Source organism: Notechis scutatus, chromosome 3 (genome assembly GCF_049901735.1).
Source record: "Notechis scutatus isolate UNSWTSFEM ecotype Mainland chromosome 3, rNotScu1.2, whole genome shotgun sequence".
NCBI lineage: Eukaryota > Metazoa > Chordata > Lepidosauria > Squamata > Elapidae > Notechis > Notechis scutatus.
The window spans coordinates 117,119,729-117,146,767 of record NC_142011.1 but is presented as its reverse complement, the minus strand read 5'-3'; the positions used below and the strand labels follow the sequence as shown (position 1 = coordinate 117,146,767).

Genomic DNA, 27,039 nt, shown 5'->3' with positions numbered 1-27,039 from the left:
GAATCAGATACGCTTTGGAGGTGGGGGGGGGAGACTAGCCAATGCATACTGTTAGCCTTTTCCACTCGCCTACAATCCAGCCTGTTCCTCCATCTTGCCCTTGTACATGCTTGGCCTCTGTTTCTTCCTTCCACCGGCGATTTTTCATAATTGGTCTTTCTTTCATGTTTAATACAATAAATAAACTAAAACCATCCGGCTTCAGATTGATCCTCCTGTGATTCCCCACCCCCCACTTCTCAATATATATGTTTCATGGATGCTTCATAGGTAGATTGTTGTGTTCTGGAGAATGTATGCTTCTGGGTCTGAAAACACTAGTCAACCAAAAAAAGGTCGTGTAAAAAAAAAAAAAAACCAACTCAATTTGTATGCATCCCATTTTCTTAAAGACGGCTTGTCTCTTTGGCAGGAATTTCCTCGTTTCCAGTTTCCAAATATCTGATTGGCTAGCAGAGTCATCCATCTCTCAGATCTTTGAGGAAAATGTGAAATACTCTGCGAGGTTTGCTCCCTCTTGCCCTAGGAGCTGCTGCCTCAATGGCTAGCTGCTTTATCTGCATATTCACCCAAAGCCTCGTGCACCAGCTTTCTCCCACTGTTCCGCACAGGAGGTGAGCTGTGGGCTCCGACGATCTCCGCCTTCTGGTTCGGACTTCTCCCTCCTTCCCCCTCCCTTTTGTCCCCTCCTGCCTTTTCTGCAACCTGATTCCTGGCAATTTTTTGACACCTGAAGGAAAAGCTAGGGAGGCGTAAATCCATGCAAGTAGTGATGGTAAGGGAAAGAAGAAAGTCTGGGAAGGCACGAGGAACAGGATGACTTCTTACAAATAGCTGCTGCTGATTTTGCATGGATTGTGGAGCAAAACGAACTGTGTTTGGGGGAAAACGTTTTAGCTTTGGTAAGTGGAAACACAACCTGCTTGATTTGATCCTATATCTAGCCACTCTGTAGCATATCGTTCTTGAATAGGTGCTTTATTAATCTTACACTCATGAATATCTCTTGCATTTACTTACAACTGCAGTTACTAGGGTTTCATTTATCTCTAGCATCCTCAAATGTACATATGTCTCAATAAGCATACTCTATGTTCCTATAGGCTGAGATGTAAATATTACTGTTTTATTGAAGCACCATCGTATCTTCATTTAATATGCCTTGACTCATTTAGACAAGCAACTTATTTTTATATATGAATTATTAGACTGAAATCTGGGAAATGAAAAATGAACTGTTCAAATAATTATGTTCATATTTTGCCTTGTCCAGCCTCAAAGATCCAGACATGGATCACAAGTATCAACTCACAATCAAACTTATTATTTAGCATGCACACACTTATTATTTAGCACAGGTTACCATTCATTATGTAAAGAAAAGGCATATGAAAAAAATTCTGATGCATTTGGTGCTGTATTTTATATCATCACTTCATTTAAGCATCAGTTCAGCATTGTAACATCCACCTTGTAGGGTTGTCATGGAGATGGTACAAGGAAGATTTATGTGAACCATCAAAATGTGATGCAGTCTTGTTTTAACCTAGTCCTTTTCTTCACGTTTTGCTTTTTGTGTATTACAAATGTGTCCCTTTTATTTTAGGAAGAAACAGTCAATATTTCAGGATGTAAAGGAAATGATTTCACTTGATTCTGGCTTCTTTGCTAAGACACCTTGGTTGTAGCTGCTGCATTAGCGTTGGTGCCTATGTCCACTTTCATTAAACTGGAGATGAAGATGAAGCTGGGACCAATAGAATTTAATCTCTAAATCATTTTAAGAGATGCCTTGAAAAACAATCCTGCAGAGGGTTGGGTTGGTTTTTTTGTTTTTTTTTTTGTAAATAATGTAATGGGAGATTTGACTTGTTTTATTAGGATTTAATGGCATTTCCCTCCCCTTCTGAATTTCAACCATGCAGTCTAGTCTGGGTGGGTGTTTCACTTTTTTCAGCCACAGTGAGGGGGATATTTTGCATTTGACAAAAAAGGGAAGATGTCAGCTCTTGAAGAAAAGAAATATATTTTAAGGCAAAATGCTTCCCCCTAAGGCACACTGTAAAACCTAGGCTGCTCCTGTGACAAACATATGTGTCTCCCATAATGTACTCAGTTTTACAATGCAGGCACATTTAATTCTATTGTAGCTGGATTATTTTATTTGGGGTGTGGGTTCAGTTTTACCCATTATTTAATCTAGCCTTATCCTATACCCATACTGAACATGTATTTGAAGTCCTATCTAAAATGCAGTGGGTAAGGCATCTCTGATTTCACCATTTACCATTTAATAACTAGTAATATGTCAGGTAAAAATTTATGTTGGAAAGAGCATATTGATATGGCAAATATCTCCAAGCCAGCAACATTTCATCATCAGGATCTGCTCTGTTTTATGACACAAATCCATATACTATGTTGTATCAAGGTATATAGAACTGTAATTGGTAGTAACTATCCTTTATCAAGTTTCCATAGGTATATCTTAGCCTGTTCACTTTGACTCTGCAGATTGGATTGTTATACGAAGATAAGCTAACCATGTCTGTGCTTGATTTTTACTCCTCTGAAAGAATTAAGATGGCTGAATTGGAACTTTATACCTGCAGAATAGAAACTATTCATGCTTTGTTAGGAAAAAGGAGGCGTTCAACTGAACTGAAAATGGCAGTTATACATTTTCCAAAGACAAAGGAAAATTCTTCTCCTTCTGCCCAATGCTTTCAATCTAAACAGCTTTCACTGAGCTTTGAAAGCATGATGCATTGGCTCAGTTTCAAACCTTCTGAATGAAATGATCTGGGATCTCTTCCAGTCGAATCCCAACAATTGGATTCATCTGGATTTTCCTGGAGATGGAAACTGAACTTGGGTAGGCAACTTGTAGCACCACAATGACACCTGCCTCCTGAACCCCTTTTTGCAATTCCATGGAATCCATAGCTGGATTTAGTGACAGTTTCCAAACATCTGGGAAGTATACATAAACTGCAGCATAAGCCCTAAAACGGGGCTTGATCAAGTTTTTAACAGCAATGATCACCCATAGACACATCCCTCAGAAGAGAAAAGGGTCTGTTTGCTTGTGTGATGTTTGGACTTCAACCATGAAGTTGATTAGGTGGCTTTGTGCTGATCATAATTGTTCATTTTCTGTTTAATTTTACTGAACTCTTGTGATGAACAATCCATGTTCCCCTAAGGAATCTGGAGGAAAATATGATACAAATGATAAGTAGTCTAATTTCAGGTGAAATTTGAATTCTTTATTGGCTGTGACATTATGTAGTGTATGGATTTTATTTTGAACCCTGGCTATTGCTGGTTATAATAATATTTGATTTCACAATTTCAGAATGCTGTCCACAGAATTTGAAATAAATATTTTTCAAACAGAATATTCTGGGGAAAACATACATTTCAGCTTTCTGCAAAGAAGTGCACGTTTCCGACATTCTTGACTCAGCTTGCCTGTACTAGTCAGAATCCTAGTTCTCGAGCTGTCCCATTATTTGCTGGTCAAGGGGGGGGAAAGTAAAAGTTATCTAAGTACTGTTCTTTGGCACACATTCTTGAAGCTAGACATAGTATAGATGTCTGATTTGCTTTCCTCCCATTCAACCTTCTCCCTGGGTCTGTCCTATGATTCAGAAACTTGGTGCACTGAAAAGAAGAAGGTGAATGCCATCCACCAAGAAGGGAAAACCATCTGGTGCTGGTTCATATCAGATATTGATGGGGAGAAGAAGCATGGGACACAGAGATCAACAGGTTGAGCTTGAAATGAAGACAATCTTTACAATTAATTATTCTAGTTGCAACATTTTGGCCAGCTTGTGAAATGCTTATTTTGTTTTTTTTAAGCACAGGAATCATTTTTGTATGGCAATGTTTCTCTAGTTAACAACCAATTTTATTTTTCATCACTTGATTTTCCCTCCTTAGTTTGCTTTTCCAACTTTTGATTGCTCTCCTTTCCAATTACCTACCTTACCCTGTTATTTTAGTAAGAGTTATAACAGTTATAAAATATAATTATTTTGTTTTTGCTTAATCCTCCTCTCTTTATCCCTCTGCAAATCACTCTTTACTTATTAATTTTTAAAACTATGTAATATTGCTTTTTTCCTGATTTTGTCCTTATAAGCAGTATCCTTGCCTGAAGCCCAGGTACATAAGAGTAAACCAAGCTAACACAACTTGTAGAAAGGAAAAGATCTTAAAAATAATCACAGGCCACAAAGGAATACTTGATGTGCCAATCTGCTATTTGGGGATGACGGAGTGGGATGACGAAGCTGGCTGGGCCTGTGTGGCCTGAAGGCATGGGAGGTGCTCAGCAATGTGTCTTTCGAGTTACAAGTGGCTATAAAACGAATGATGACATAGGGTCCTCCTCAGAGGTGGTATTCAGCAAGTTCTAACCATTTCTTGAGAACCAGGAGCGAAAATTTTGAGTAATTCGGAGAACTGGCAAATACCATCTTTGACTGGAGATTTTTCCTGCCATGCCCACCAAGCCACGCCCACAAAACTGGTAGTAAAATAATTTGAATCCCACCACTGGTCTTTCTTGGAAGAAGTGACATTTAATGGAAGTAGATTGATTATTTTTCAACAAATGTTGGTGGGCCACACATTATACAGTTTGGCATAGGCAATAATGTAGGTAGCAATGAGTGAGTGAGGGAGGGAGGGAGGGAGGAAGTGAGTGAATGAACGAATGAATGAATGAATGAGCTTGACAAGATGGTGATTGATCATGAAGATGGCTAACTTCAGAGTTTCTCTTGGGGTATAGAATCAAAAGCCTAGAGATAGCTGAGACCCTGGCCAATTACTTTTTTCTTTCAAAAGTTAGTAAACTATATGTTGGGATTTTATGTCCTAAAAATATGAATTGGCTGCATTCTGAGACTTCCTGTGTAGGATAATTTGAGGTTTAGACATTATACAATAAACTATGGTCACTGCATAAAACATTAGATAAAAATAAGTTGAGACTTACAATAAAATTAAAAAAATCTCTCTTGATCCAAAGATTTCTCCATCCCCTCACCCTCAGAAGAAAAGAAAAGAAATTGTATTTGGAAGACCAATCATGGTCATCCTAATTTGAGGGCATCTGACATAATTAAATCCAGTGATCACTTTTTTTCTTACTCATCATGGCTACTTTCTATAAGGCAACAAACTTTTAAAGAAATTGATTGGTAATAGAGATCAAGGAGTTCATGGAGGCCCCGAAGTACTGTAAGGAGAAATCCTGACAGTGGAATGGTTTAGGGAGCCATTATGTGCCACACAGGTGAAGGAGGCTTCATATAAACTGCTAATATAGGTTTGCCTTATCATTTTTAGCTATAGCCCAATAGAAATATATATTGAAAGTATTTACTGTATGCCAATGTCTAAAATAAAAGGCTACTTTTAAAAGTCCCAAGTTTTTCTAAATTCAATTCTATTTTTGAAATAAATTTGTTTATTCCCAATATCACAGTGATTTAACTGTGTATATATTTGACAGAGGATTTAAGCTACTGTCAGTCTATTTAATTTCACATATGCTCACTGCATCCCATTTTAGTCCCACTTTTGAAATGGGGGACCATTTATATTCATACACAATTGATCTTAAAATATTTATGCTGCATCTCCATTTTCTCTAAATACATTTTCATACACATACATAGTTATTTTATTCTTTAAAAAGAATACATTTTTATACACATATACAGTTGTTTTATTCTTAAAATGTAGTTTCCTTATAGCAAAAGATCACAGGGAAATGTAGAGCATAAACAAGTGACATGGAGTAACCCAATTTCTGCTTGCCTTACTATGATCAGTATGCAGTTGTCTTTTGAATTTATTTTGCAGATCCCATGTTGGGGTCAAAAATGGGAGGGGATGTGTCCAAAATGAGCTCTTCAGCTCTGCCCCAGGGCAGTGGCATACTCTTGTACTTAATTTCCCCGAGTTCTATAGTATATAAATAGTTTTTTTTTTTTGGGGGGGGGGGGGTTCATAAAAATACATCGTAATTCTATTCTTCTGCTCAAATCTTGTTATCCTTTTTGTGCCTATTCATTTTCATTTTCTTTATTTCACTGTGTGATGCTTTAAGGATGTTTTATACCAGTGGTGGCTAACCTTTTTGGGTTCCTGTGCCAAATATTGTGTGTGCACTCGCACGCGTGCCAGCACCCAGAAGGCAATGAGTGCCCCCTACACATGCACGTGCAATCCCCACCCACCCCAGCCACCCCTTACCTGCACTGCACCTCACAGCAGTATTTTTGGAAAAACGGGAAGTGACAAAACGGGGCTAGTTTTCGGCCTGCAGAAGCCTTCCTCAAGCCTCTGGGAGGCTGAAAAAGGCCTCAAACCAGCCAAAAATCAGCTGTGAGGTAAGTTTGCCTGCAGCTCGCGTGCTTGCACAAATGGCTCTGCATGTCACCTGTGGCACGTGTGCCATAGATTCGTCATCATGGTTTTATACCATTTAGTTCTTTTTATGTTATGCATTATCATTCTGATTTTGTTTTGTTCATGCTTCTATATTTCCCTGAGATAAGGAAACTACAGCATTTTAAGAATAAAATAAATGTGCATGTGTATGAAAATGTATTCTTTAGAGAAAATGAAAATGCAGTATGAATATTTTAAGATCAATTGTGTATAAATATAAATGATCCCCCATTTTAAAAATGGCACTAAAATGGGAAGCAGTGAGTATATGTGAAATTAAATAGCCTGACAATAGCTTAAGTCCTCTGTCAAACATATACACTAAATTACCTGACCAAAAATATTGGGGTAATGTTATTTTCAGTAGAGAAGAGAGGCAGGCTGCAGCTGCTGTGCTGTTCTTGTCCAGGTTTAGTGAGCCAGATGAGTTGTATAAGTTCATCCTGCCCCTCAGCTAGATTGCTGAGTTCTTTGTTCCATAAATAGTTTGGAGTTTTTGCAGACAAAATAAACTGCAATGTATTTTTAAAAACCACTATTCTGACTGTATAAATAATGAGACATGTAATAGTGCTGCTAGCGTTGAGATATGTTAAGAAGAAAATGGGTTGGTCTCAACAGCAGTGTTGTGGAAATGAAAAGCAAAATAGGTAAAGTACGAAAATAAATAATTTTTTAAGTGATGAACAAGCAGGACCAACTTCTCTCATTCTCTTCGAGCTTTGAGTCTATGGAAGTTCTCAGTCTTTGGTTGTCCAAAGATGCTTTTTTATAAAATGTGACTGGACATTCTTGGTTTTTTTTCTTTGAAAATGTTTCACTTCTCATCCAAGAAGCTTCTTCAGTTCTGAAGTGAACTGAAGAAACTTCTTGGGCAATAAGTAAAATGTTTTCACAAAAAAAAAATCAAGAAAGTCCAATTGTTTAGTGGAAAAATGCACCTTTGGGACAAGAATGAATTAAATTATTAAATCAAGTCAGAGTGCCTTCCACTACTACCCAGAACCAGTCACATGGCAGTTAAGTGTTACAAATCTGGTTATTAGAAATTTCTACATGTGGTCCTCAGCGTACGACCATAAGGGAGCCTGCTCATCATGGCCTTAAATTGTGACACCTGTAAATTGGGTCACCCATGTGACCAACCCAATTTTATGACCTTTTTTGCCATGGTCATTAAGGAAATGACATGGTTGTAAAATGATCACTGTGGTCATTAGGTAAACAAATGGGTGACTATGGGCCAGTTTTGCTGAAAGCCAGAAGTAAATACCATTTTTTGGCAAAACTGTCATAAAACATGTTCACATGACGGCATGATGCTGCAAACGGCTGTAAATACAGGCCCGTTGCCATGTGCCCGACAGCAGTCATGTGACCATAGGGGAAAGCCACTGGAAGCGGGACATAAGTACTCCCAGGGAGGTCCATCATGACTTCAATCGCTAAGTGACCAGTCATAAGTCAAGGACCACCTATACAGCAATTGTAGTTTGAGCCTATTCATTAACTTGTGCTGTATTTTATTATAGGAATGGATGTAAATTGAACTGGATGAATGAAGGAAAAGGGCCATGATTGATTGAATGCAAAGGAATTCTGAAGCAAATTGTCATGTTGGAGAAATGAGATTTGCATTTATGGTGTACGAGATTATGGCTAGAGGAATTTCATTTCTTTTCTTGTATTTCATTTTGGTTTTAATTTTTTTTAAGTTCTGCATCAGCACAGGAGTCCCCTTTCCCCCCTTCAAACTTCTTCTGTGGCAGCACATCAGAAAGGATGACCCTACAATATCCTGTCAATTGGACATTCCAGAAGCAAAAAAATAAATAAATAGTGCCTTTCTACAAAGACAGATTCTGGCATTCCAAAAACACGTTTTTGTTCATATGGCACAACTTCATAATCCTTCAAAGAATTCCACATTGCCACAGAGTTTCTCAAAGGATCTTTTCGGCCTATCCATCTGACCACACAGTGTTGCTTCTCACCTCTTATTACTTATGTCTATCTGTATGGGACTCAAAAGCATCTGGAAAGTTGAGCTCAGGTTGGGATATTGGACAGGCATTTTAGGAAGCCAAATATGAATAAACAAAATTCATACTTGGCTTCCTAAAATGCCTGTCCAATATAATTTATTTCATGCAATAGCATAACTGGAACACAGATTTCAAATTATATTAGCTTTGATCATTCATCTTGTGCAAACTGGCATAATAAATGGGTGACAGCCTTCAAAAAACATTAGACTGCTAATAAATATTTTAGAAACACAATAGGAGAATTGGCATTAGTGGCTTTGCTGGAAAAAGCCTCTCAGCCAGTTAAGTGGAATGATATATAAGCCTCATAGAACAATTTAAGCAAGGTTTTTGATATGGTGAAAGTATCACCATGGAAGGCGAGCAGGGTGGTAGAAAAGAGGGGAATTGTGTTCAAGGGGGCAGTTGCTAATGACAGAGAAAGCAATAATTTCATTTTAAATCCATTGGCGTGTTAATTAAATTCAACTAATATTTTAAATTGAGCTGAACACAAATTGTAACTGTATACAGAAGATATTTGGTTCTTATTAATACTTACCTAAATGAGTGGATGTCATTCAGCCATTTGGTAAAGAAGTGTTTCTCTGAGAATTCAGGGAGTTGAAGTCCAAACATTTTAAAGCTGCTAAAATTGAGAAACACTGGAGTAAAATGTCAAGTTATTCAGTTAACAGTTTAACTTTGAGCTATGAAACTTTATGTACAATAGAATTTTGCTTATTTTATGCATTCATTTAAAAATCTTAGAATAATTATCCCTAAGGAAATATCATTCTTGATTTAGTATTTCAAGCTGTTTAATTCAGATTCTTAATAATATAAAATTTCCATGTGCTTATGGAGAGAAAATGCCAATGAATTTATAAGTGAGAATAAATGTTAAAAGAACTAACACCACTTCCATATCAAAGTTTAATATTCCAAGTGGGAAATTCTGTGTTATTTTTCCTTTATCAATTATACTATCAACAAACTGAGAAATTATTGAGAAAGAGAGGGTTATCAGATCTGAAATTGTACTTTGATGCTTGCTTTTTTCTTTGGCTAAAAGAACGGGTGAGCCTTCAGAATAAGAGGCTACTGGACTTAGAAGGTCATGAATTAATATTTGGATGCCATGGTTACCTATGGTATGACAAATGTTGATTTCAACAACCCATTTTGTTAGATGTGCCATTTTGAGAGTTTGGAATAAATATAAAACAAGGGTTTCCACAAAGGTGCCTCTTTACATTTCCCCACAGGAAGCTTTTTTTTTTTTTTTTTTAGAAAAATGGTGACAAGGCCGAACTGATGATCTGATGGTAAAATAATATCTTTCAACTTGGGTGACCCTACCCTCAAGTCTAAAGACAAGCTAGAATCAGAAGGTCATGTATGCCACTGGTTTACATTATTTAACAATTGAAAAAAAGATTCAAGTTAGACAAAAAGAATGATGGTTTTAACTTTGTTAAAAATAAATTGGAAATTTAATATGTGGTAATGATGAACCTTTTATTGCTAAAGTCTATAAAATGTTATTGAATTTAAATCTGGAAAATGATCAAGTATGATTCAGTGGGCCAGCAACTTTGGATATAATGTAATGCTTGAACAATGGGAAAATGTATATAAGAAAGGTTTAAAATTTACATTAAATTATAACTTAAAATAAAACTTCTATAAGATGATATATCATTGATATTTAACTCCAGACAAGTTGTCAAGAATGTATAAAGGTATTTCAAATGAATGTTGGAAATGAAAATGTAAAGAAGGGACTTCTTATCATTTATGTGGATGTGTGATAAGGCAAAGAGATATTGGAATAGGATTCACATCTTAGTACAGAAAATTATTAAAGTGAATATAAACAGAAAACCAGTCACTTTTCTTTTGGGTTTAATGGAAAAACACTTGGGGGGAAAAATGGAACTTTGATGTTATACATGTTGACGGCAGCAAGATTACTCTACGCACAGAAATGGAAGGTCACGTTGATCATCACAATGGACTGCAAAAATGTATGGAGTTAGCAGAGATGGCTAAATCGACTTGCTTTTGATCAAAGAAAAAAACACAAATACTTTTATTTCTATTTGGAAAGCACTTCTAGACTTTGTGCTTGAGATGTAAAAAATGTAACTTTGATTTTGGGTTTTACCAGTTAGATAGATTTGTTGCTATAGAAATGGCTAGTTTAAACTATTAGGTAAAAGTAAAAAGTTGAGGTTTGTTGTTAAAGGAGTTGGAAGTCAATGCCTTTTATTTCCTTTTCTTTCCCCCACTTTTCTCTTTTTCCTTCCCTATTTTCCCTATTATTTACTTTTGTATTTTTTAATGCTACATTATAAATTAACAAAATTGTTATATATATAAAAATTTTTATCAAGAAAGGTTTTATGAACACAATGTTTCTGTTACCTAAATTCTGACTTCCATGCAAGGATAAGGGGTTTAATATTCCAGATTTTCCAACTTTTATCTTGGGCTTATTTCTTCATGTGTCTTTAATCCAAATAATTTCTTTAAAAGACATAATGGACACAATTACAAAGTATTACCTGACATTTTTCTATAAAGTCTCCTGCCTTGTACAGAGGATTGGATTAGAGGACCTCCTAAGTCCCTTCCAGCCCTATGATTTTATGTACTACAGCAGGGGTCCCCAACCACCGGTCCGCGGACCGGTCCCGGTCCGTGGAACAAGTCCTACTGGGCCACTGGTTTGCTGGCGCCGCCATCTTTTTGATGAAAAAGTGCTTCCGGTGAGCTTTTCCGGGTAGAAAGCTCACCGGAAGCACTTTTTCATCAAAAAGATGGCGGCGCCAGCTAATGCCGGTACCGGGCCGCGCCATAAAAAAGGTTGGGGATACCGGGCCACGGCATAAGAAAGGCTGGGGATCACTGTACTACAGTATATATCTTGGTAAAGATCTTAATCCTTTTTTTAGTTGTTTTTCCAATATAAAAAAACGTCAAGACATATTAGAAAGATTCTGAGGTAAAAATTTAATTTGAACCTTACTTACATGAGAAATCGACAATTGGATATAATCACAATCTAAATATTTCTAATACAGGTGATCCTCAACTTACAACAGTTCATATAGTAACCATTCAAAGCTACAACAGCACTGAAAAAAGTGACTTATGACTGTTTTTCACACTTAAAATCATTGGACCATCTCCATGGTCATGTGATCAAAATTTAGATATTTGATAACTGGCCTGTATTTATGACACTTGCAGTGTCCCAGGGTCATGTGGTCAACTCTTGCGATCTTCTTACAAGCAACATCAATGGGGAAGCCACATTCACTTAAAACCATGTTACTAATTAAACAACTGCAGTGATTCACTTAACAACTGTGGCAAGAAAGGTCGTAAAATGGAACAAAATTCATTTAACAAATGTTTCACTTAGTAACAGAAAGTTTGGGATCAATTGTGAATCAAGGACTACTTATAGTTCTTTAGCATTCTAAAGCAGTTTATTTCTTTCAAAACATTTGATGTACAGAAATATTGGACTATCTGTAATATATCTTACTAAAACATTCTTTGGTTTCTCAATTTGAAGTTGATATGTTAGCAACTTTTGAAACTCTCAAATTACTTTTATTTGGAATGTGTTTGGAAATAGCATAAAACTACAGTTTATTTCTATGGAAAGTTGGAGATTATTATCAAGTTGGATACTGATATTTTCACTAACTTTGACATGTAAATTAGCAACCTCTTATGATGAGGAGAAATTGCTGCCTCCCCAACTTTATGTAGCAGGTGCTGAAATCATTATATAGCAATTGCTGCTATGAAGCTTTCAGAATCAATACTCAACGTTTTCAGCATGAGAAATAATGTTTTCACCAATTCACCCAGTATAGCAAGATGCTAGTATGGAACAGGAAAGGTGCTCAACTGTAGAATTTCTGGCAAGGGGTTGTAACGTAACAGAGGTTTGCTGCGTTAGCAACTGAGAAACCGTTGGAAACATTCCATGTATTTGTTCCCCTTGCTCTTTCGTTGCACATTTCCCCTTCAAGCTGGCTTTTGGATTTATTCTCAATTTTTGTTCAGTTTGAAAAATGAGATGTGGATACTGGCTGAAAATTCTGCACATTCAGCTATTGGCCAGTATTTTGGGGAAAATGGCAAGACTGTCAGAAGTTCTCCATGAGTTCACAATCATAAATGTAAATGTGCTTGTATAATACTGGGGTCTTAATAGATTTAGAAATTTAAGCCATTTTATTTATTTGAGGCCAGGCAGGAACATGCAGCACTGATGGGTAAGGGGTAAGAGGTCAAGCTGCCCTTGGGAAATGTGTCCCTGGTATTTGGTCCTGATATGTTCTGGCTTCCTGCACTCTACCTTATTTGGGCCTTCAGAGGTTTTGGGTTGCAGCTGCAGTGTAATAAAGTCTTCCTTTTCTGTGACTTAATCATGGATGAGAAGAATTATCTGGTGTGTATTACTGAGTCCTGCCTGGGATGTTCTGAAATATACCCACCTGTGTTTTTGCTTTGGCATTAGCGAAGAGCCTAGAGTAGGGATGGTAGGGTACTCTGGGGGCTTATAGAGCCTTGCAGATAATTGGATGCCAGACAGGGCTCTAGGGATCAGTTGGGATTGCTGCTCCTATACAGTGGAATCTCGAGTCATGACTGTAATCTGTTCCAGGAGCTCGATCGCAACTTGATTTGGTCATGACCGGAAGCAAGACTGTGCATGCACCTACAATTGTGCACATGCATGGAAGGGGAAATTGCCATGGCTGTATTTGATCGGCACCCGATAATCTGTTCATGACCAGAAGCAAGAATTTCCCCAAATTTTTGGTCATCGCCCAATTTGGTTGTGAACAGAAGCATTTGTGACCCGACATTCCACTGTACCAGCTTCCCTGTTGCATTGCAACTTCCCTGAGCTTTTTGGTTGTGTAGCCATATGGAGTTCCCACAAGCTTATGGTCTTGGAGGAGTTCAATTTGTCTTCTTTGGGGTGGAGTCTGACATAAGTTCAGGCCAACATGGTGGCCATGAGCTAACTCAGATCAACCAGAACCAATTTGATCGGTCCACTTCAGATAGACCCATTGGATTTCAGAGAGCTTGGGCTTGTTCCTGAAGATTTTCTGCATAAGACAACAGAAGCTTTAGTCATGGTTCGGAAAGAGTTGGTGGCTGGAGCTTTGGATTGGATCAACCTTATGTGGCTACTTTCATCTTACAGATCTTGGATCTCTCTTTGGTTTATCAAGGAATTCAGGGAAATGAAGCAAGAGAAGTGACATCTAGAGCACCACTAGAGGATATTAGAGAATGAATGTGATTGAGCATGAGTTAGAGTTGCTATTAAGATCTACCTCGGGGCGGTAAAGGAGGAGGGGAGCAAAAGATCACTATTTCTCTGCCGTTATTATATTTACCGATAGTTTTCAACTCCTAATGACCACATAGATAGATTTCCTCCATGACAATCTGTCCTTAACCTAATTTTTCAGGTCGTCCTATTCTGCACTCACCATCACTTTAATTGAATCCATCCACAAGATCCTTATTGGTTTGAAGGGAAATGATGCAAATATGGTCATCTCCTTCTTGTCTTTTCTTCTACCTTTCCCAGTGTTAGACTCTTTTTCCAGAGATATGGGTCTTCTCATAAGGCATGGCATGAGTGCCCCTTCAATCCCCTCATCTAACTGTTTAAGAATGTGAAATGGAGCAATTTGAGAAAAGAGTGAATTGTGATTTTTCATTTTTAGTTGCTTCTAGACATGACTGAATTGGATTGATTTAGGCTGAATTAGGGTCTTTGAAATCAGAAGGAAAATACAGCTTTCCAATTAATGCAAAAGTCCATTCTAATTGAAATAGACTGAATAAAAATTAGTCTAGAGCAGTGGATCTCAGCTTCTCTTCACCCTTTAAATACCTTTTGTGGCCATGGATCATGGACCACCAAGACCATCAAGAATTAAATCATAACATTTATTTAAGTCTTCGCAGATCTTCTGTGATGACATTGCAGCCCCCCAGGGGTCCACAGACCACAGGTTGAGAACCACTGGTCTAGAGTGTTATATGCTGTTTGTTAATACTAGTGAAGTAGAATAACTTAAAACTTCAGCAATTTAAAGAATTCTGTTGACCTGAACAGTTTAGAACAAGCTCACAATTTACGGCACAAATATTTGAAAGAGTTACCTCTGCTATTTGAATTTTTCATTTTTTTAGCTCATTCTTGGAGGCCTCAAGAGCTCTCTAGTTAGTTCAAGGAGGCAGCCTTTTAGTCTCTGAAATTTCCTTCCAAGAAAACATGTTATTTTTTATTAACAACTTTCTGGAAGTTGGCAATATCATTCTATTTCAAGGGCAGTAATAAATAATTATTAAGCCTCTGTGGGACTCTATATTTGAAAGCCTCAGAGGGTGCAGGGACACAAATGGAGAACTTCTCTGCAGCTCTTTAGAGCAAATCCCAGTTTGCTTGATCCTGGGAAAAGTCACGGCTGTTTTAAGGAGATGTAGACAAGGGTTACATTCGTGTCCCTTGTGCATCAAAGCACCTTTTTGACTTTCAAACTGAAGTGCTGAACTAATTTAATTTTTAATTTTAATTTTAATTTTTTACTTGCTGTGCTTTTTTCTTCCCCTGCTACTGTTTTTTTTTAAATTTTAATAATTAACTGTCAACATCCAGCTTGTGTATCCAAACTTGTCATTAACTTTGTGAGACATTAGAATTCTGTGAAGGATAATTACAACAAGCAATTATTTTGCTGTGAGCTAAAGTATCTCATCATCTGCAGGAGTGTCCATAGTTGGCAGATTTATATCTTTTAATGTTTTAAAATGTTACCACGATTTTGAGAAATTGAGTTTTTTAAACATACTTTGTAATTGATTTAGGTAGTTTTCTATTTTCTTGTCACAGGCTAAAGGGTCATAATCAAGAAAAAAGTCAGAGGAACCCAGGAAAAGGTACAATCAGCTGAAGATGAATGGAAATATTCCACTGTCAATTTCAGAGTGTAATGAATCAAATACCTCCGAGTTTCAACTAGCCATGATCGTGTCTAATGAGAGAGAGCAACTTACAGAGCTTACAGATGTTCCAGCTATCACACCCAGTATTCAGAATGATGCCGAGACTTTCAGAGCAATGGAGAACAGAACCCAGACAGATGAAGACTGCCTGGGTGATGCAAGCAATCATCAGGAAGGGGAAATAGATGCATGGCAGGTGATGAGTATGCAGAAGAGAAATGGCCAGCAAGAACAATTAATGATCAACAGTGACAGCATCAGCAACTTAATGCACACAAATGGGTTACCTGCTGAATCAAAGCCTGGTACAGAGAACGATAAAGACAGAGCACAAACTCTGTCCACTCCAAGGACTGGCAGTGCTGCTTTCAAAGAGAACATCTTGGCAAATGAGTTGTTTCTCAATGATAGAAGGAACAATCATGGTTTGCAATCATGTCGGGATGTTACTGAGCTGTTTTATCCTGAGGATGGAGAAGAGCACATAAGGTAACAAATAGGGAAACCATGATTTTCCTTTAAAAGAAGAGAAGCAGGTTCTGCTATGGTATCATTCAACTTTCCATTGATGTGGTAGAATTAAAGTTCTAGAATGTATTTTCAGGAGGCTTCATCATGGAATACTTTTTCATGCCAAGGAACAGCAGAGTTTAGCATTCATTTATTACTTAAATTAATTCTTATTTTTCAGTAATTCTTCAAAATTATTTTGTCACTTTAGAATAATCCCAAGAAAGCAATAATTTGGTAGCTGCCGTTAGTTTAAAGCTGCCGTTAGTTTAAAAGTATCTTTTTGCAGTGACTTTTTAAAAGGGGGGCACATTAACTAGGGAACACTTATAGGGTGTCACTTATAAAAGAATATTATGGAAAACACTTTCTGAAAATTTGCCCAGTCCCATGCTCTTCATTTTTATTTGGGAGTGTAGAGAGGAATAGATTTGAGAGCCTAATAGATGTGCCTTAGGAAATGGAGCATCGGGGGGCTCCCTGAAGCTGGTCAAAATTAATTCCCACTGAAAATGCAACTATACCAGGAAATAACATATCTTATTTAAAAAAAAACAGCAACAAAAACAAGTGGCATATGGTTTTAAAACAAATTAAAAGACTTCCTACCCTTTCTTCTTTAACTGGAAAGTTAGAAACACTTTACTGATTCAGTATATTCTATACTGATATACAATGCTAATTCTGTAATGCATGATGCAAATATTTTGTCCCTCTGATAAAACACTGAGATCTCTTAAACTACTGCTGGGAGATAGAATGCTTCAATTTCCCAAGTCTTATTTACTTAATTTATAGATCACCCACCTCCTAAACAACCCTGACAGTTAAAGAAAACATATAAAGAATGCAACTAACTGGAAAAGCAAAAATACCAGAATAAAAGGGGCTTTACAATTACCTTTTCCCAACATAAGGCAGAACAATCAGGTCTTTAATGATTTCCTGAACAACAAAATGTTGAGAGCATACAAATCTCTTATTTATGATTGATATCTAAATCAAAGCAGATTTAGAAAGAGCTACATTGGATTATTTTTCTAAGTATCCAACTATCTCTTATAGTCAGTGCCACCCTTCATGGACAACATCTTGCCTCTTCAGCATCTTGTAGAATATTTTAAGAAATCAAGCACTCTGTTTGTCTTTTCCATTCTTGAAAATAGAGAAGAAATTATTAGGAGTAATAATTTAGCTGTGCTACTATAAAATGGATTTAGATCTAGATTATTGCAAAAATAAAGAGATTAAGTGCAAATATTGAATTATATTATTTCTTTGCAATTGCAATGTTTTGTCCTAAATTACCTCATTAAAGTCAACAAAAATAGCATCTATTGTGCACAAATTTTTAACTGATCTAACATGTGCTTCCATTTCAGCTCGATTGTTGCAGAATCTAAGCTCCGTTGCAGCAGTTACGACAGGGAAGATTTCGCATTTAAAGACATCAGGGATGGATTCAGTTCTACTTTTGAAAAAATTGTGGAATCTGACCTTATGAAGGGCACATACTACAGCAGCCTGGACTCCTTAGATGTGCTCTCCCTTACAGATGAGACAGACAGCTGTGTTAGCTTTGAAGCTCCACTCACACCTCTTATTCAGCAAAGAACCAAAGAAAGTTCTGAACTTTCAGAACAGAAATTCCTCACTAACCAGAAGGAAGATCTGGAGCCCAGGGCAACAGAGAAACAGGGTGAAATGATGGCCAGGGTTATGGATGGTGATTTGGGGAGTCCCCTGCAGCACTCCATCACTAGCAGCCAGTCTGAGAATGTGCTGAGCCAAGTATCACTGAAAAATATTCCTAACGGCTATCATATGGAACGGTCAAAAGAAAAGCTTCCAAAATTTAATAATTCAATCAGGTAATTTGCTTTACTCAGACTATAGTTGTTATTTAATTGCATGCTTAGCACTTAATGAATCCATTCAGTTTTCTGCACTGCATAGTCTTTCTCTTATTGCTATTCATAATAGCAGCTAAGGCGATAGTAGCTTTTGGTAACAGCAATGGTAATAAACACACAGACAATACTAGTTTTAAATGATTCACTAAAATGATTAGTGGGGATGATAACTTCTGTTGATTTACTGTTTGATGGGACTGAGTCTAATCAGTAGGGTTGAGAATTGCTTCTTTAAGCAATTTCATATTTGTACTCTTTCTCATTGTCTCTGCTTTCTTCTTCTATCCATGTTAACCATTCTTTTCCCTTAAAAAGTTGTTTTGTACTTTTAGATGATTAAATTATTATCTTAGACTTTCAGTAATATTTGTACTATTACTATATAAAAATTGTGGTAACATTTAACAGTATTCATATTTAATAATTACTTCAAATACATTTTGGGGCTGATAACCCTAATTATTTCCATATTGTATATATACTGTACCTATTAAGGCAACACAGATAATCTTCAACTCCTGAAATTTGCAAGCTGTATCAAAAATGATTTTTATTTTTTAGAAGGCGACTGGACTGATTTTTTGAGGCAAAAGAAGATGTTTCACTTCCTATCCTGGAAGCTTCATCAGTTGCATTGGATAGTGTGGGAGATGAAAGGACAATTATTGACAGCTGATATTAGTTGGTGGCGGGGTGGGAATGGAAAGATTGTATTTTCTTTGCAGTCAACTGGATAACTCTCTGAGAGCTGTTGTGGCTACTTGGGGTTTTATCTGTGACCTCAGGGTCACCTGAGTCAGAGATGTGGAATCTTTTTGGAACAGCCAAAAGGTCTGCATTATAAATTGGGGATAGGTGGTGTCTTATCCCTCTTCCTCTGTTGAGAGAAGGCTGCTCAATGTTAACATAAATGGCCCTTTTACCCCTCTTTCAAACCAGTGATCCTATCTATCCAAAATGTGGACTTTGGTATCTTGAAAAAAGTGACCCCTATCTTTCAAATGCAGATGGACTGTTGACTCTTGTCTTGTCCTATGTTGTGCCATACCCTTGTGAAGTGGTTGCTTTGTTTCAGCAATATACAGATCTGCACATGTCTTACTGCATTGTGTTGCATATGACACATTGCTGAGTTAATGACAAATGACAGGAATGCAAAGTTAAGGAGACATGTAAGTGATATCTCCATGTATAATTAGGGATTTCTTCCAGAGTCAGCTTCATAAAGCCTTTTTTTTTTAAAGTGGATTGAACCTGAAATTGATTGACCAAAATATTGCTTTGTTATTTTCCAAACACTAAATGTTAGAAAAAAATCATAGGAGCAAAAAGGGTTTTTTTTTAAAAATAAATAAATCCTGCACTAAAAGAAGTGGGAGAAGGAAAAGATTTAAGGGTTTTGAGTGTTGTAAAAGTTGGAGTCAGAAATTTAAAATAGCAAATTGTTTTACAATTTTCTCTTTTTTTCCTTGTGAGTTTTTTCATTAGTTAGATTTCATATTCTCATGTCAGCAGTTTTAGAAAGATGATAAACTAAAATGCTCTTCCTGGACCTAAATAATTTTATTTAGGTATTATTCAATCTATAGAACATATATTTTTATGTAGCTGTTTATATGCCCAGACAAATTCAACACTCCTAGGAACATTTATGGGATTTGGATGAATTTTATGTTATCTGGATTTTATCAAATTGTTATATGAAAACTGTTAGTGTTTGGGGATAAACACCTAGCAGAGTATGCAGCAGCAGTCAAGCCAGGCAGCTAAATGAGAGAGGAAGTGTTTTAGAGTATACACACACTGAACACAAACACTGTTTGTAGTTTAAATAGTTTTTAATCCAGTTAGAGTTTAAGCATTGTCAATCAGTCCGTATGTCATTCACAATATATCCATTCAGTAAGACTCATTAACTCAGTCCAGATAATAGTCCTTACTATATCTTTATCAGCCGATAAAGATATCTTCTCCTCCTCCGATGCCTTTCTCCAGAGGATAACGCTGGATATTCAGTAGAACGATCAAACAGTAGACAGTCGCAGTAAAACAGTAATAAACAGTTGTATCCAGCAGTAAACAGCAGTAAACAGTAAACAGTAGGCAGCAGGCAATAGGCAGTAGGCAGCAAGCTTTCTCCTGCTTCCTCTTATTGCAGTTTCTAACCGCACCCTTAATTGGCTAATTACATGCAGTGTGGTGCTTAAAGCTACAAACACTTAAACTATGATACCTTAGTTTATATATTTATCCACCCAAACCTTGTTGGGTATCAATGTTATACCTAACATTCTCCCCTTTTGGGTGATATAAATATATAATACCTTTACAATCTAACCCCATAGTTTTCACAACTCTCCTGGTGCTTCCTGGCACCTTGGGCTTTTGTAAAATTATCAGCTACATTGTCCTCCGACATGCAGTACTCCAGCTGTATCATTTTACTTCTCACAGATTGTCTAACGTTTAGGTACCTTAAATCTGTATGCTTGCTCCTAGTTTTGACTGCAATATTTGTGGCCATTTGAATTGCTGCCTGATTATCTTCATGTATAATTATAGGATAATTCACAGTTATTCCTATATCATTCATCATTTGCTTATACATAATCAATTCTGTACATAATAGCGATAAACAGGAGAATTCTGCCTCCATAGTTGACAAACTTATATGCTGTTGTCTTATTGACTTCCAACCTATTAATGTCTTACCCAGCATTATGGCTGTTCCTGAAGTCGACTTTCTTGTGTCTCTTTCTGATGCAAAACTAGCATCAGCATAAGCACTCAGAATTAGATCACCTTTTGGCTCTAGATACAATGAATAATTCATTGTCTTTTTAAGATATCTTAATATTCTTTTAGCTGCAATCCAGTGTCTTTCACTTGGTGCAGAATTGAAACGAGCTAACTGATTCACACTGTACGATATGTCTGGTCTAGACCAATTGCTAATATAAGACAAACTACCAATTAATGATTGATAAATTACCTTATCAAACCCCGGCTTTGTGCATCAGTGTTGCTAAACTCCTGACTCATTGGAGTCTTAGCCGGCTTACAAAGCTCCATTTTATAATCTATTAGCAATTTGCATATCTTATCTTCCTGAGATATCTTAAAGCCCTTCTGTGTTTTCTGTATATTTAAACCGAGATATTTTTTTATCTCCCCTAATTGCTTAATCTTTATTTTCTTTCCTAATGATGCTATTATTTTATTGGCCTCATCATTAGTTTCAGTAATCAATGCAATATCATCAGTGAACAACAATAATAATGATATTTTCCCATTTGTCTCCCTCTTAAATAGACATGGATCGGCTAACCCAGCTCTGAATCCTATATTGTTTAGTTCCTTTACAATATACTGGTTCCATTCATAGCCTGATTGTTTAAGACCATAGAGGCTTTTTTTTAACAAACCTGGGTAAGTTACCCAAAATTGAGTAGAAGTGGTTTTTTGAGGTGGTAATGACAATACTTTATTTATTTATATCCCACCTTTATTTTCAAAAATAAGGCAATGAACATATTTAACACACCTTCCTCCTCCTATTTCTTGAACAATAAATCTGTGAGTGGGATTGAGCTGAGAGAATGACAGAGTCATCCAGCCGGCTTTCATGGCTAAGACAGGACTAGAATTCAATATCTGTCAGTTTCTAGCCTAGTACTTTAACCATTAGATCAAACTACTTACAGCAGGAATATAGAAATAAGAACTTTCTAGTGATCAGTTTTCATGTGGCAGTATTTTATATGGGGAAAAGGGTCAACTGAGATACTCTGGAATTAAATTTTAAATGCCAGTGTGAATCTGTTTTCTATTTCCTCAAAGTCTTTCAAGTAAAATGAAAAAGATAATACACTGAAACCTCAGTTTATCAAATATACATGTACCCACAAATGTCACCTGGGGTAATGTCATTATTGGAATGCTATTATGCAACTGATGCAACTACAGTGGGAGTTTTGCCTATTGTATTCAGTCTCCTATATTGAGATTTGTGAAATTTAGTTTGTATGAATTATTTTTATAATAAAATCTTAATGATTTACCAAGCAAGATATGTAGAGTTGAAAGCCTAAATTTATAGCATACCACCAGCATGGCAAGTAATAAAAATTTATTCTTAAGATATTTGTGGATTCCCTTTGTACCGTACAAATATATCAGTCTCACTGTTTTCCACTTTTAAATGTACATCGTGCATGCTGAAAGTCAATGCAAAATCTAGATTAAAAAATCAGGTGAAGTCCCAAAAGTCAGTAAAAAGATTTAATAGAATATAGGACATGTTTAAACATGTCTGAAACTCAGCCACAGTACAGGTTAAAGTACCAATTTACTAATTACCTTAATAGTAATAGGCTAATAGGATTCAAAACAAATTCTTTTCTACCTTTTACACTTTGAACATATCTACACATTTCACTTAGGTTGTTGCCAATACTGTATGTGTCACGCATCTCTTCTGGAGTGCAGGAACGCACATCATACTCTTTTCCTACTCTATTTTCAATGTGTCTTTTCTAGCAACAATTCAAAAATAATCCAAGCCACCTTCCACCCTTCAGAGCAGATTATTTCCAGTGCTTCATTCTAATTTAGTTAATAACCACAGCTGTGACTGGCTGCATCCACTTGCCATGCCTCTTCCCTTGGGCTTGGTTACTACCCTGGGCGCCTATTTTCTGCTGAGCTGCTGCTATTTCTTTAAAAAAATAAAGTTTTTAAAGTGCAGGATAAAGACTTTTCAGCAGTTAAAGAAAGGATGGCCACATGACATTGCAGGCTCTATAAAAGCTCTTGCTTTAGACAATCGTTATTGCCGTAAGCATTAAAATGCATTTATCAGATGTTTTACAATATTTTATTTATTTATTTATTTATTTGATTTGCCAATTGTTTACAAGATAATAAGTATAAGTGTATACATAGTTGTGAATACATGAAATAGGTACATATAAGAAAAATAAAAGAAGAATAAGAGAAACAATAGGACAGGGACGGTAGGCACGTTGGTGCGCTTATGCACGCCCCCTACAGTAATAGAGTTGGATAATTATCAGAATTCTCTGTTACTGAACTAGCCCCACCCAAACCCTGCTCTCAGTTGGCATTCACTGCCAATCCCTTATATTCCTTCCCCTCAACCAATTATAGGTGCAAGACTGAAAGAAGGAAGAGCTCTCCATGCATTGTTCGTTAGTAACATTTCAAGATTCCAAGACTGCAGGTGAGACTCCTGACCTTCAGGAAGAGACTGTCCAAGGTCATGATGATGTTACAAGTAGGGTTTTTAGGGGTAGAAGCAGGACCTGGAGGTTTCTGATCATCAGTGTGCACCTATTTCCATTCTCAAGCTCCCAAAGGCACATATTGTCATTTTTCAGGATTACTTGTGCTACTGCAGGGTTGGTGGGGTTTAAGATGAGAATGAGAGCTGTTTGTCTCCTATAGACATCTTACTCCTGTTTCCACTTTTAAACTCACACAAAACACAGCATCAATGGCCAAAATTAATTTTAAAGGTAACTTCTAAAATAACATTAATTGAAAAAATGTCAAAATATCAGAGAACAATAAACTTAAAACTCTGATACCTTTTAATTAAAGAGTAGGAAGAGGAAGCAATTTTGAGTTTCCTAGATATTTGACATCTGAGCACAGCTGCCACTTACTAAAATTATTTATTTATTTTTTTGATCTAGTGATGCCAACATAAAAGATGGCCTTTTGGATTCAGGTTCTGATATGGGCAGCACAGAACAACTTGACCAGGGAAGCATGGACACTCTTATCAATGGCTGCAAGGCACACAGTGAGGCTGCCAAAAGACTGGCTAAAAGGCTCTACAATCTTGAAGGATTCAAGCACTGTGATGTGGCCCGCCAGTTGGGCAAGAAGTAAGTGAGACACAGAGGGATAACATAATTCTAGTAATTGGTTGGCTGTTACCTTTTGTGGAAAAAAAAAAACCCCTGGATCCTTTAATCCAATGAAGAGTTTCAGATTGCGTAACAACTGTTCTCTAGCATTCAACTGCAACTATTTGCAGGTAACTTAATGGTTTGGGGTAGATTGTGACTAGATATTTCAGTTAAAACCGTGGGGATGCAATGGTTAGTTTGTAGTACTATCTCACTGCTTGTTCCAGGAGTTCAATTCTGAGTGGCTTAAGGTTGACTCAGCCTTCCATTCTTCTGAGCTCGGAAAAGTGAGGACCCAGATTGTTGGGGGCAATACGCTGACTCTGTAAACCGCTTAGAGTGGGCTGAGCAGTATATAAGTCTAAGTGCTATTGCTAAAGGTAATGCAACATGAATGGAAAATGAAAATGGTGATGGCTACTAAACTGCCCACAAGTAGAGTTTGATGAAGGTGGAAATGTACACTGGATCTAGCAGTAATGAAACGGCTACCATGAGCCAGGAACAGGTCTTTTGCTGATTCTTTCTTTTCTTTTTTCTTTCTAAATGATGGTATAGCTTGCATCATGGTAATATTTAAATGGTACCATTTAATAGTTAAATGGTAATATTTTTTGACAAAGATGAAGCCTGATGTTATCTCTGTGTATGTTTTATATGTCTATATCTGGCAAGAAATATATATTTTCCTTTTTAAAAAGCATTTTGTCTAGAAAAATGAATGGATCAGATTTACATAAGTGGAAATTTGATTGTGGCCAGAAGGATGGCAATGTTAATCAAGAAAAGTATATTTCATGTAACTGCTTTGCAAAAACTTTTTTACTCGCAAGCAAGTCACATACAGGTGGAATTCGAAAAATTAGAATATCGTGCAAAAGTTCATTTATTTCAGTAATGCAACTTAAAAGGTGAACTCTCTATATGAGATAGATTCATTACAAGCAAGATAGTTCAAGCCGTGATGTGTCATAATTTAGATGATTATGGCTTACAGCTCATGAAAACCCCAAATCCACAATCTCAGAAAATTAGAATATTGTGAAAAGGTTTGATATTCTAGGCTCAAAGTGTCTCACTCTAATCAGCCAATTAAGCCATAACACCTGCAAAGGGTTCCTGAGCCTTTAAATGGTCTCTCAGTCTGGCTCAGTAGGAATCACAATCATGGGAAAGACTGCTGACCTGACAGTTGTGCAGAAAACCATCACTGACACCCTCCATAAGGAGGGAAAGCCTCAAAAGGTAATTGCAAAAGAAGTTGGATGTTCCCAAAGTGCTGTATCAAAGCACATTAATAAAAAGTTATGTGGAAGGGAAAAGTGTGGATGAAAAAGGTGCACAAGCAGCAGGGATGACCGCAGCCTGGAGAGGATTGTCAGGAAAAGGCCATTCAAAAGTGTTGGGGACTTTCACAAGGAGTGGCCTGAGGCTGGAGTCAGTGCATCAAGAGCCACCACACACAGATGGATCTTGGACATGGGCTTCAAATGTCGTATTCCTCTTGTCAAGCTGCTCCTGAACAACAAACAATGTCTGAAGCGTCTTACCTGGACAAAAGAAAAACAGAACTGGTCTGTTGCTCAGTGGTCTAAAGTCCTCTTTTCTGATGAGAGCAACTTTTGCATCTCATTTGGAAACCAAGGATCCAGAGTCTGGAGGAAGAATGGAGAAGCACACACTGCAAGATGCTTGAAGTCCAGTGTGAAGTTTCCACAGTCTGTGTTGATTTGGGGAGCCATGTCATCTGCTGGTGTTGGTCCATTGTGCTTCATTAAGTCCAGGGTCAACGCAGCCATCTACCAGGAGATTTTGGAGCACTTCATGCTTCCTTCCGCAGACAAGCTTTATGGGGATGCTGACTTCATTTTCCAGCAGGACTTGGCACCTGCCCACACTGCCAAAAGCACCAAAACCTGGTTCAATGACTGTGGGATTACTGTGCTTGATTGGCCAGCAAACTCGCCTGACCTGAACCCCATAGAGAATCTATGGGGCATTGCCAAGAGAAAGATGAGAGACATGAGACCAAACAATGCAGAAGAGCTGAAGCATCCTGGTCTTCCATACCACCTCAGCAGTGCCACAAGCTGATAGCTTCCATGCCACGCCGCATTGAGGCAGTAATTGGCTGCAAAAGGGGCCCAAACCAAGTACTGAGTACATATGCATGCTTATACTTTGCAGAGGTCCAATATTGTTCTATGTACAATCCTTGTTTTATTGATTGCATGTAATATTCTAATTTTCTGAGATTGTGGATTTGGGGTTTTCATGAGCTGTAAGCCATAATCATCACAATTATGACAAATCATGGCTTGAACTATCTTGCTTTGCATGTAATGAGTCTATCTCATATATTAGTTTCACCTTTTAAGTTGCATTAGTGAAATAAATGAACTTTTGCACGATATTCTAATTTTTCGAGTTTCACCTGTACAGTAATTGCTACTGGGGATTTTCAGTCATGGATCCATAATCGATTGAGATGAAATTTTTTAAAAATAAATTAATCTTCAGTGGTAAATTGCCCTCAATGCAAATATGAATATATTTAACCTAGTTGATATAGGGAGACAATATTTTTTAACTTAAAGAATATATAAATCCTGTATGGTACATGATTACATTAAGACTATTAATTTTTCAGTCCATAGTTTGTCTAGTTAAAAAGTATAACATTCATGGTTACAGTCATGGTTTCTGATAGTGCTTCACTAATAATGTCACCGAATTCAAGAAAGAAAATTCAAATTATGAGGCAAGAGAGGTCAAAGAAGTCAAGATGGCAGTCAACCATGGGATTGAAGCCTTATCCCTTTGTATATTTGTGTAACGCTGTGACTGCCATCTTCACTTATGTTATTTTTCCATTCCTGCAGACACCCCTAGAGAGGTAATATTTTAAGACACCATTACTAGATATTTATATTTAAAAAAATCATTTCAAGTAAATGTTGATGTCACTTGACTATTTATACTACAAATTGTACTATGGAAATGTATTGTGTTTTTAGGGCTGTAAAATTAGAGCTGGATCAACTATGTACTTTGAATATGGTTTATTCCTTCACCTGTATTAGGTAGCTATATTTGGACTGGTGGGAAAAAGGTGGT

At 37.0% G+C, this 27,039-nt stretch overlaps 1 protein-coding gene across 1 annotated transcript in view; it reads left to right on the top strand.

Moving 5' to 3' along the window:
• The first annotated feature begins 511 nt into the window (after positions 1–511).
• PSD2 (pleckstrin and Sec7 domain containing 2) overlaps positions 512–27,039 on the top strand; it is a 95,972-nt gene continuing 69,444 nt past the window's right edge. Inside the window, exons 1-4 of the mRNA XM_026672486.2 lie at positions 512–902; positions 15,451–16,052; positions 17,456–17,944; positions 23,704–23,898. Of these exons, the coding sequence (XP_026528271.2) occupies positions 15,514–16,052; positions 17,456–17,944; positions 23,704–23,898 (1,223 nt within the window). The 5' untranslated portion in view covers positions 512–902; positions 15,451–15,513. The remainder of the gene's footprint in view (positions 903–15,450; positions 16,053–17,455; positions 17,945–23,703; positions 23,899–27,039) is intronic.